Source organism: Phalacrocorax carbo, chromosome 14, assembly GCF_963921805.1.
Source record: "Phalacrocorax carbo chromosome 14, bPhaCar2.1, whole genome shotgun sequence".
NCBI classification, from domain to species: Eukaryota; Metazoa; Chordata; class Aves; order Suliformes; family Phalacrocoracidae; genus Phalacrocorax; species Phalacrocorax carbo.
In genome coordinates, this window is record NC_087526.1 from 8,613,164 (window position 1) to 8,625,652 (window position 12,489).

Consider the following 12,489-nt stretch of genomic DNA (forward strand, 5'->3'; position numbering starts at 1 on the left):
TGAGGTACCACAAGATTGCTTTTGAGAGTTTTCTGCTCAAACAGTAATGTTTTTTTCAGTGAAGTGTACAATCTGGTATTTTGTGAAAGCATTTTCTGAATTTCACCTTTTAGGCCAAGCTGAACACCTCAAAACACTCTCCTCCATTTCCTTCAAACATTTCTAGATTTAACAGATTCCTTTCAATCTTATCTCAGCCAAGCTACACAAACGCTATTCTTTTACTCTGTCCTCTTTTGTTAAAATCTTGTAGTTCTATTATATTTGTAAAACATTACCAAAACAATAAATGCTGACTTAAGGCAGGCCCAGCACAGTGCTTTTAAAAATATCAAAAGAAATTGCATTGAGTACTTGTGACCCTTAATTGCTCGGCAAATGGTGCTTGGCTGCATCACCTCTGTGCATTTATTTTCTAGCTTGCACCACTTTCTGACCATGTTTAGGGACCACACTTTTGACCCAAACACCAACAGCTGACAATAAAAAAATGAAGTCATAACTTGGAAATATTAAATCAAGGACTCAAACTCTTTTTTGTATGCAATTACAGTAGCCAGCTGCCTGAGCAAACAGAAGCATACACAACCAGACAGCATTTAGATATACAATGCAATCCTTTACCTTTTCTGTCTTATAACGCCTTCTTTAGTATTTCTCCTTCTAGGAGATTTCTAAAAATCCTGTGCAACAACCCATTTCTGAAATCCACACATTCACTTACCAATTGTTTTCCCCATAGAAGATAAATAATCCTCTGAAAACCTAAAAGAAAATTCAAACAACATAACTGTGTTTGCTTTTCTATGTTTTTGTACACATTGACTTCCTCTGATATTCATCTAAAAGAGCATATCTATACTCCCCAACTGCTCTCCTTCCTGTGGCAAGCACCCATACCAAGGACACAAAATTAGTAATACCTTGCCTACACATTACTATTACTGCCAAATATTCTTATTAGCACTGAAGATGATCTAAGCTTTAACATTATCAAAATGTAACAAGTGGAAATGGGCAGCCATTTGACTTTTATGATTAATACTAACAATTTAAGGGTGAATGTTCTGCTGGAAAAGTCTGTAGACGCTGCCAAGACTGACTAATTTTACAACTATTTAAAGTAATTATTGATGGATTAGGTGTGGTGAGGCTGCAGGGGGAAAACGGGTGAGTTTGGTTACTATGCTTATTATTTACTTGTGGCATAAGCCAAGTAAATCACTTTCGCTTTGACTGAAAAAGTACTGCTCTACAATGAACAGTATTTACCTGATTCTTCCAGGCCTGACTGAAAAGTCACCTGTTCTCGTGTGTCTTTATGTTTCTTTCTTTTTAGTGCCCTGTAATTCAGCATACTGTTTTCCCAGGAAACTTACAGAGAAAAAAATGAACATATTTATTTTTATATGACCTATAAATACTGGTATCACCACACAGACATTGTCAAAACACAGCAAACACTGTGAATTCCCTTCCTTCAAAAAAAAAGGTGTTGGGGATCCCCAACCTTCCCTCTTTGAAAGACAGTATCCTCAACAAAATAAACTGAAACAGCACACTAAGCTTCTGAAAATGAAAAATACATTTTGAGGGTTTTCCAGACTTCTCTGTAAAAATAAATTACAACTGCTGAATCCCTTTCCAAGTCTGTAGAACATTTGGCATTCCCCCCCCTTTTTTTTTCCTCCCAGTAAAAGCTCTTTGAGTTTTTTTTTCTGTGTTGCTGAAAAAGAGTAAGTCAGGCCTGCAGCAGGCTAAATTACAGAATTCTAAGCCAGAGGTTTGTCTATAATGTAGAAATTGAAATATATTTAAGAATGTGCCAACACATAAAAATGTGTGTACTACACGAAGAAAGTTAAATGGAAGAACACATGTATTGTACACAAGGAACCAATTATCATTTCAAAATGCTACAGAAGGACTACATCCCTAAACACAGTACTAGCACCAGTGATGTCACTCTGTAGTAACTTCAGAGAACTGGCAAGCACAGAACCTTCTGCCATGTGCACCAAAGCACGAAACTGCCTTTTAAAATTATACAGAGATGCCAATGAGACTATCATATTGCACAACAGAAGTCAATATACAATGAAATCAAGTTCTGGCCTTCTCTGCTGGCAGTATATTCTGCCGGCAGCAGAAGCACTGTCTACTCTGAAGAACAGAAAGACACATGCAAAATTATGACAGACCAAAGAAAAGCAAGAAAAATTATGATGAAAAGCTTGACAAATATTTGGATATATTTTCCTTAAGATGGATATGCAGAGGTAAGAGAGAGGTGGGTCATGGTGGCAAGCTTTAAACATAAAAATAGTTGCTGCAAAGGCCAGCCATATTTCAAATCGATTAAGCCTTCAGCAAAGAAATTTAGGATGGGGCTCCATGTCAGTGAGGGTGGACTGCTCTGCAAGGGACAGGGAGGTGGTACCTGAGCATGGTATGAAGGCACACAGGGGCAGGGGCCTTACCAGCCAGAGCCCAGACCCACACTAACAGAGCAAGGCAAGCAGTAAAGACTTGGATGCAGTAAGCAGGCTCAGTGACAAGTTCGGATCATCAGGCAAAGTCATGGTGATGGGGAAGGTCCAAGGTCAAGCCAGGAATGCAAGTCAGTAAAACCAGGAGGAGGTCCAGTGACAGTAAGAACTGTCACAGTCCAGGGATGGTGAGCCAGGTCCACAGTGGCAGGCAGGTCCAAGGTCAAACCGGGAAGTCAGTCAGTAGGTCAGGGTCAGATGAACAGGGTCCTTGGCCAGGTGTAGTTACAATGGAGCTGGAGACAGATATTTCTACAGCTCGGACTACAGTGACTGAAGGCCTACACCAGACCTTAAGTGGAGGTCCTGGGTGATGGTTGTGCATGGAGGTCCCTGCTGAGGCTGGTCAGGGCCAGTAAGGACTGTTAGTGCACTCAGTGCCCTGACACTTGATCCCTTCCAGCCCTCCAGTTCAAAATTTTCAACAGTAGTGGTTAAAGGGTGTTGTTATTCAGCACAGTGTTTATCCAAGACAGAACCACAGAGACAACTTATTTCACTAGCACCCTCCTGTAAGCAGAACCTCAACCGTCAGAACCCAGGTCTTCAAAGCAGAATTCCACATGGAAGCTCATTACCTTCTTTCATAGGTAGAAGTAAGTACAGCTCCATCAGGTCCCTTAGGAATGATCCCAACCCAGAGCTGGTGTTTATCAATAACATGAGGATTCTCCAAGCAAACAGGAAAAGGGCTAAAGAAACACAAAAGTAAGATCCCAGTCATACTCATTATATTATTCCCTACTGGCTACCAGTCCAGAACACTCAAAAATCCCGAGATGAAACCTAAAATCATGAGAACAGATTGTGCATTTTCAGTAACAGTACTGTCACACATCTAGGTACTTACATCTGCATTTCCATTGTAAATGATGAGAGGGGGGAGAGAGTCCCACTCGTAAGGATAATTGTCCTGACTCCCTGTCGAACAAGCTCATGCATGCTGTATCCAGGGCTGAAACACCAATAGCTTAAGGTCTTTCCTGTATCAAAATAAAAAGAAAACACTAAGCAGCAAGTCTGTAAGGGGAAAAATTGGAATATGACTAGCACATAGCACACTGTATCTGAACTTCTGAAAATAAAACAGCCAGCATCTGAAGGTAAAATTCTAGACGTATGGTATGTTCTGCTTTGGTCCTTCCCAGATTTAATTACTAAGCCCATTCAAAAATTAGTTAAAAGGGTCATTGCTTCCTCACACCTTAAGTAGATCATACTTTTAGTCAAAAGACAGTTATAGAAAAGACAGAGCATCAGATCTTTTTGTCAGCAAGTAACAGGCAGATTGCGCAGAGAAAACTACGCAGTCCTCCGTCCACTGATTCACTTCCCTCAGTCAAGGACAACTTGAAGGGGAAGCATGGTAGAAGAGCTGCAGAATACTAGGATGAAAGACAAATGACTGAAGTTACTAAAAAGTATCTCTGTGCCTGCTCTTGCTTGAAAGGAGAACCCCTTCTCCATCAGGAATTTCCAATGGCTATAAACCTTTCACCTAAACTTCCCATTTTCCCACAATCAACTGCCAAACCTTTCAACTTATGCTCAAATCTCTTGTGGGATGTGGATATACAATGTGCATGACACTGAAAATCTGGCATACTATAAATTATCAACAGAAAGGATATAAAGAAAAATGGATAAATCACACTAGTGATTTCTTTCATTGCTCAGCTTATAGTTCTACCATTAGTGGTCTTGCTGAAAACTTAGCATCAGCTTTTCACAGACAGCCAAAGGAACAAGGGAATAAAACAATCATCTACATCAAGAACAAGAGCAGGCAAATAAAGCACTAGCTTTTGTTTCTGATTGTTTTGCATGATTAGTTTCAGTAAAAAAAAAAAAACAACCACCACACGATGCCAAAGAAAAGATTCTAGCATCCACATATCATGTGCATGTCATAAATGTACACACATCATTCAAAGACTGTATTTCCAAAAAGGAGCTGACAGTTTCAGGAAATTCCCAGTAATATGTGCCCAGTGAGTCACTTACTGCTTAGAATTACAACATTTATTTTAAGCTAAAGTTTTATCCTTCCATCTCAATCTGGATGGATTTGCCCAAATATATTCAGGCTCTAGAATAATCACATTCCAAAGTTTACCTAATTCTGTATCTCTTTAATTCACACTAGGAATTGGTGCAAATTACAATTAGGAGCTGTATATGGACAGGCGAGTAAGTATCTACAGACAAGAGCAAAGTCACTTAGGTCAGGAACCTAAGAAATTCCAGCATAAAAGCAAACTGTGCATATACGGATGGCCTAGAAGAGAAGAACACCAACCACTCACATTTGCCTTGCCAATGTTCAGTCTGAAATATACGTCTCTAACCTGGCAGGATGACTGCCAGGCACCTGTTGCCCAGTTCTCAGAGAAGCTGGAATTGTAATACATTTTTAGCCTGGTGTTCTGCAATTATATCTTTAAACTTAAACAATATTAAATCCATTTTAAAGGCCGCATTCACCGGCAGGAACTGTTGGATGTTACACAAAGTATATCTCTGCAGCAGCCTTTTTCATTCCTGGTACAAGGTCAGCTAATCCATGGAGAAATTGTTTGCTAATAGTTTACAACATGGAGATTTATAGCAAACCAAAAGTAGGAGCATTTTATCTTAACATAGAACTGCAACAGTTCAATATTGTATTCGTAAGTGGCATTTGTGCACAGAATAGAGCTAGGTCATAGAATCATAGAATCATTAAGGTTGGAAAAGACCTCTAAGATCATCAAGTCCAACCATCAACCCAACACCACCATGTCTCCTAAACCATGCCCTGAAGTGCCATGTCTACATGTTTTCTGAACACCCCCAGGGATGGTGACTCCACCACCTCTCTGGGCAGCCTGTTCCAGTGCCTGACATTTTTCCTAATATCCAATCTAAACCTCCCCGATGCAACTTGAGGCCATTTCCAGTCATCCTATCACTTGTTACTTGGGAGAAAAAACCAACACCCACCTCGCTGCAACCTCCTTTCAGGTACTTGCAGAGAGCGATAAGGTCTCCCCTCAGCCTCCTCTTCTCCAGGCTAAACACCCCCAGCTCCCTCAGCCTCTCCTCATAAGACCTGCTTTCCAGACTCTTCACCAGCTTCGGTGCCCTTCTCTGGACACGCTCCAGCACCTCAATGTCCTCCTTGTCGTGAGCGGCCCAAAATTGAACACAATATTCAAGGTTTGGCTTCACCAGTCAGTAATCTCATCAGCAATCCCAAGCTATGCCACTTCTCCCCACAAATTACGGTTTGTGGAGAACTATGCTTGAGTGAATAGTTTAAACAAAATCCTTGAAAAGAGCTATTCTTTAAAGGTTTGCATTATTTCTATACAATCTGCTATACCGCTACAGGAAACCAGAGACTTGATCAGTCTTGCGTGACCTCTGCTAGGCTTGCACGCAGTGCAAGTCACAACAAATTCCTAGCCTGTCGCATAGGTGCTTGCAAATACTGTTTTTATTTGAAAAGCAAATATATCAGTATGCATCTACTAAATCCCAAAAGAATTCTGTGACTGCTTTGAATTGTTATTGTGCATTAATTGTCAAAACTATACAATAAAGCTAAAGTTTTTCTATTAGCCTTTTCCTGAACACATATTTAACAAAATCTACTTAGAATTATTCCTGTAACTTCAAGCTCCAGTTGAGCAATATCTCAGGAACACAATATTTGTAGATTACTAAACAGCATGTTTCTGTTCAGAAACAGAACAGAACTTACTTTGTGGAAACACTTATGAGGACATTATGTGCAAAATCACTAAATTCATGGAAACTCTTTCTTTGAAAAATGTTACTTTTGCCCCTAAGAAAAATAATTCTGTGAAACAAATATTTACATTCTCAAGAGCATTTAACTGAGTAATTAAGTAGATAGTTATAAGGCAAGGTATTTACAAAGATCCTTGGAGAGTATTCTATTAAGAAAGCTTAGGTAAAGGGATCTTCACCTGTCTTCTCTAATCAGAAAATGTTTTGTTTTCCACATAACTGTATTTATTAAAAAATAAATGAAGATATCAGAAAGCATGTTGAAGTCCAACAAAGCCAAGCTTGATGCTGCTTTGTAGGAGCATTAGGATAATCCTTCGATTCAGAAGCCAAGTTTCTTTTCTTCTAAATATGTTGTTTTGAAACACAGTTATACTGAGGTAGTTCCAGATCCCAAGTTCTGCAGAGCATAAGGAACAAAATAGGTGGGAGGACATAAACAAGGAGAGGGAGAAATCTCAGTTGAACAAGAAGGACTAAAAAAGTATAGTTGAGGCTGAAACTACCAAGAAGTGACAACATGCCCTGAAGAACTTAGGAAGTTGCTCAAAAAAAGATAGTATCTCAGAGAAGGTAACAGTGCCCTGAGGATGTTACCTGGCATGGCATTTCCTGGCTAAGAATTCACATTCTGAAGCATTATTTCTCTGCCACATCACATGAACCTTCACTACAGAGCTTCAGAATAGGCCAACCAGTTATGACTCCTCCACTATATATGAGTAATTTCAACAGAGATTAAGAACTTTCATGGAATTTACTCGTATAATATCTTTGGCACACATCTTCAGTATCATATCTATACATGAACATCCTTCTTGTAAGAGGAAGTTACAGCCTTAGCAACACAAATTTTGTGTTTAACACACCACAGTTACACAGAGACATATAGCTGATACGAGGATAAGTGCAAGGTCCTGCACCTGGGTCGGGGCAACCCCCAGTTTCAATAAAGGTTGGGGAACGAATGGATTGAGAAGCAGCCCTGCAGAGAAGGACTTGGGGGTGCTGGTGATAAAAAGCTGGACATGAGCCAACAATGTGCACTCTCAGCCCAGAAGGCCAACTGCATCCTGGGCTGCACCAAAAGCAGCGTGGGCAGCAGGGTGAGCAAGGGGATTCTGCCCCTCTGCTCCGCTCTGGGGAGAACCCCCTGCAGCGCCGCGTCCAGCTCTGGAGCCCTCAGCACAGGAAGGACATGGACCTGTTGGAGCAGGTCCAGAGGAGGCCACAAAAACAATCCAAGGGCTGGAGCACCTCTGCTACGAGGACAGGCTGAGAGTTGGGGTTGTTCAGCCTGGGGAAGACAAGGCTCCGGGGAGACCTTATTGCAGCCTTCCAGTACTTCAAGGGAGACTATAGGAAAGACGGGGCAAGCTCTTTAGCAAGGCCTGTTGTGACAGGACAAGGGGTGATGGTTTTAAACTAAAGGAGGGTAGATTTAGACTGGATATAAGGAAAAAAAATTTTTACAATGAGGGTGATGAAACACTGGCACAGGTTGCCCAGAGAGGTTATGGAGGCCCCATCCCTGGAAACATTCAAGGTCAGGCTGGACGGGGCTCTAAGCACCCTGATCTAGTTGAAGATGTCCCTGCTCACTGCAGAGGGGTTGGACCAGATGGCCTCCAAAGGTCCCTTCCAACCCAAACCATTCTATGATTCTATAACAGAACATTCACAAACCTCAACATCAATCCTAAAGGAGGGTCTCCCATTCTTGGGCTGGTCTGAATATTTTCTGTACACCAATACAAGCAACAATTCCAGTGAAAGAAAATAATCTCCATCGTGGAATAACTGCACTGGAAGAACTTTGGCAGTGCACAAAGCAGCAGTGGTACAAGACCATTTTATATTGAGATTTGGGACCAGACTCTTTTCAGTAGCGCCCAATGACAGGCCAAGGGGCAATGGGCACAAGTTGGAACAAAGGAAGCTCCATCTAAACATGAGAAAAAACTTCCTCACTGTGAGGGTGACAGAGCAGTGGAACAGGTTGCCCAGAGAGGTTTTGAATGTCTCCAGGGAAGGAGACTTCAAAACCTGTCTGGATGTAGTCCTGTGCCCCCTGCTCTGGGTGTGCCTGCTCAAGCAGGGGGTTGGACACATGATCTCCAGAGGTCCCTTCCAACCCCTACCATCCTGTGATTTATGAGATTGCTTATGTCACCTCCCCTTTAGAAGTAACTATAAAAGTGAAAAGCACCTCCTCGACTCATTGTATCCACAATGGAGCTGTACTTAGAAACATAAAACTGCAAAGGAACACCCTCAGGCAGTCCTAGAGTTCTTCAAACATGAGGTCCCAAAACCTTAAAAAACCCTACCCTGTTCTAGAGAAAGAGAGCTTTGCAGCAACACTAGTGCTCCAAATCTCTTCATCTTACAGAACATGACCAAAAAAACCCTACAACCAAACCACCCACTGGTTCTCTCCTGGGAGGCGAGGAATCTTTCCCAGTCCCACCTCTACTGATTCTTTTAACTTGGACCATGGCAACAAGGCATACTGATTACGCACTGAAGACTTTCCAGCTCTATGAGGAACACTACTATGCCATTTGCGTTTAAAAATTTTTTTCATATAGGCAGATCTGGAGCATGCCCTCATTGAGTTATCCTGTTCAGCCCTTTATTCCTCAGAGTCATTTTTAACATTTAAGATAACGTAAGTGGTGTTTCACTCAAAATCCTACAATGGCATTCCAAAATTTGACTGAGGACTCCCTTTTCAAAAATGTGAAGTAATACAGATTGGGATGTCTTCGATCGTTTTCTCTCATTTGAATCAGAAAGGAGCAGTTGAGTAGTTTTCAATCCAGCTTTAGCATGAGCCTCCCTACGACCAGCTCCTGTACCTTGTTTTTTTGCAGACGATGAATTCCAGAGATCTGTCCGTTGTTTCTTCTTCTGATTACTGTTATCCAGATGAATATGTACCTGAAGGAAAATAACAGAAATATTTCTAGAGATGGCTACAGAAATGAACTTGCACTTCATCCCTCAAAAAAGCTAGCCCATATCAAGGGTAGTTAACGTAATTAGTGTCACTTTTACAGTGTACGGTCATATTATTTCCTGTTTTGTTTCCAGTCTTTCATAATGTACTTAACTAGGAGCAAAGAAGTATATCACCATTTAACCAGCCATTTTGAGTCAGTTTATGGAAGCAGCTTTTCATGGACTGCCCTGAGCAGAAATAACCCAATTCTTTGGGTATTGTCCACCAGAATAAAACACACAGACTAGGACTATTGTGTTAGACTTGTTCCATTTGGCAATAAAAAGAGTATCAAGTCTTAAACTTAATATGAAAGTTACATTTTATCTAAAGAAAAGATCCATTCCTAAAATTTATTACAGCATCACAGCCCATAAGTCCCAAACTCTAAATAAATTATAAGGACTTCGGGGTGTGGAGTTTCAGTGGCTTTAATATACTGGCTTGGTAATAGGCCAAACTAAAGTTAAGAGAACAGATTATTGGAAAAACACATTAATTCTTGCACAATATTCAGTATCAAAGTTTTTCATAATTCACAATTGCCGCACTTTCCTAATTTCATAATAGAGTTTCTTTAAAAATTACTGCATAGCTCCTCTTATTCCTTGGAACCTAAACTAATCACAGTTCCTTTGTGATTTTGGGGGGGTTTTGTCTCCTGCCACCCCCTCGCCCCAGAATAACTTATATATCCTCTGGGTAATCAACAGCATCATTTGCTATACTATCCATATCCTTCTAGTCTTGGATACACTAAGTGCAGACGTTAAATGCCAGGAAAGAAAAATGTAGAACACAAAGCATCCCATACCTTATAATATTTAGATATCGACTGATGTGGCATGAAACTTGTCGAGCCTTCTGGAGGATCAATGTTGAATACTGTCTGGAAAATGGATGTAAACAAATGGAAAGATTTAACAACTGTTTCCAGCAAAATCCCTAACGTATCTTTGCACTGAGAAGGATCTCCACAAAAGTTACTGCTGTGATAAACTTAAATAAATCTCCTTGCTCCTGTTATTAAATAAAGACAGAGAATCTTGAATAAATAAAATTTTTACAGGCAACTCCTGCTAACCACATGGATTTCCCATTGTTCCAAAAAAAATGCAAGCCAATATCTAAATATATTCAAACTACGCAATGACAGTCTTATTCACACTATTCATGACTTCTGGCTGTGGATAAACATAAACATACTACATGTTCATGAGATCACAGAGTCACAACTGGGTGTAAAATAACTTTTTGAATTCCCTTAGTTTAAAATTTCAGCAATGATACCCTACACTAATAATATGCTGCTTAGAAAAAAAAATAATCAAGTTGTAATCATATCTAGTTGTCCATATATTAAATTAAAAGCTTCTATCAGCTCTTCTGCACAGAGTTTTATGCTTCTTCCCCTTTCCTGTATGTGATGTCTTATGACTAAGGATGATGCTCTTTCAAACATATGCCATTCCAGTTCAACTTCAATATAAACAGCTGTGGTTCTCAAATATTTATAACTTCTGTTAATTTTCCTAAACAAAATTTCTTCAGACATTTAAAAGGAATTATCCAAGCTAGTTGCAACAAGATGTTCTCCACCAGTCCAAAAAAAGGAAAAAAGAAGGACAATTCCTGGAAATATTAACTTCTGAAAAATAGTCAAAAATAGGGAGTACAAACCCCAATTTTTAGTAAGTGTTCTTCTAAAAGGAAGGAAAAAAAACCCCTATTATTAAAGAAAACAAGCTGGTTATAAATTAAATCTTGAAGACAAAGGTCTGTAACAAGCAAGCATTGGGTTTAACCAATGAAGACCCTGTGTCCAAGGCCTACTTAAAAATATCTCAGATAACAAACTGCCATGTAACAGATGATTTGCAATAACTCTCCATGTGTGTCATCATCAGCAGCAAAGGGATCTTAACTTTCAGCGAAAGAGTGCTCTTCCAATTCAAATCACCTTTCATCTATCCACAGGCTAAAAGAGGACACACAGACAATTCTGAGCCCGGACATTAGAGCATGCTACAGGACTGGACATGAGACCTGGCTTCTACTTCTGAATCTTCTCATCTCTCAGCTTTGAAACCCTGGGAAACTAATTTAAGCTAAGCATACCTCACCTTCCCCACAGAACAGTGACACTCCCCTTCCAGTACAAATCATTTTGGTATCGATGCACGCCAATTTCTACTACTGTATCAGAACATACATATAGGTTTTGCTGAACCACTGCTATAAAAATGAAACACTGTACATGCCACTGTGAATACACCCTCACAAACATCCATGCATTCGATGAGTTCAGTACTGCAAACCTACCAGCACTGTTCAAAATACAGCTAGGTAACTTCTCTTTGTCATGCAAGCCTGCAAAGTTTGAATACGATTCTTCATTTTTAGTTTTACACAGGGTGTTAATTCTGGGGTGTCCTTTTGGACATGTATGCTGCTCTCCACCAGCATAACAGGTGCAACATGACTTCATACACTATTACTAGACAAAGTAAGCACAGAAAGTCTTGTTAAAATTAATCATCTATTGGAATTACTGTTAACCTGAGCTGACTGTTCTCCCACAAGAATCTAATAATGTTCTCTAGGAAAATTTTAAATTTTAAAGGTTTTCCTTTTCTATTAAATTCCAGTTCTAGAAGAAGATGATTCACATTTCAGCTAAGATAGCAAGTAAATTCTTAGGTGAAAAGCAGTGACACCAAACAATTCACACTTCCTCTTTGTAAAATTTTTCTAGCAGTCAGCAGGAATACAACCTGAATGTTGTCAGTAGATTTTGATATGTATGACAAAAGAGAACTGATCCGTGTCATTTAAAATTAACAAATAAAATCCAAGACTCAGGATAGGACTTTTAGAGAACATGGCTAAATTCAAATCTAGATTACTTAATCCCTCCTAGTTTACTTAAAAGGGACACTAAAACCTATAAACAGTAATAATCTCAGCTAAAGGGAAATGTAAGTGGGAATGGTATAAATCCTTCAGCAAAAAGGGGAAAAACTGAAGTACGCAGTCAGTGCCTTACTCAAAAAGAAAAGAATTTCATCAAAAATCTTCTCACAAGTGTTCTGGAAATAAGCAAGAATATTGAGGAAGGAAAAAAAGAGTTCTTTTGCCGCT

The 12,489-nt window shown here is 39.8% G+C and overlaps 1 protein-coding gene across 8 annotated transcripts in view; it reads right to left on the reverse strand.

Annotated features, from left to right (window-relative positions):
* The window catches only part of RTEL1 (regulator of telomere elongation helicase 1), a 57,051-nt gene that overhangs the window by 31,231 nt on the left and 13,331 nt on the right, over positions 1-12,489 (reverse strand). For all 8 annotated transcript variants that reach the window (XM_064465458.1, XM_064465465.1, XM_064465464.1 and 5 more), the window contains exons 15-19: positions 10,163-10,237; positions 9,206-9,287; positions 3,400-3,532; positions 3,128-3,241; positions 725-765 (exon numbers count right to left, since the gene is read on the reverse strand). In XM_064465458.1, the coding sequence (XP_064321528.1) occupies positions 725-765; positions 3,128-3,241; positions 3,400-3,532; positions 9,206-9,287; positions 10,163-10,237 (445 nt within the window). The remainder of the gene's footprint in view (positions 1-724; positions 766-3,127; positions 3,242-3,399; positions 3,533-9,205; positions 9,288-10,162; positions 10,238-12,489) is intronic.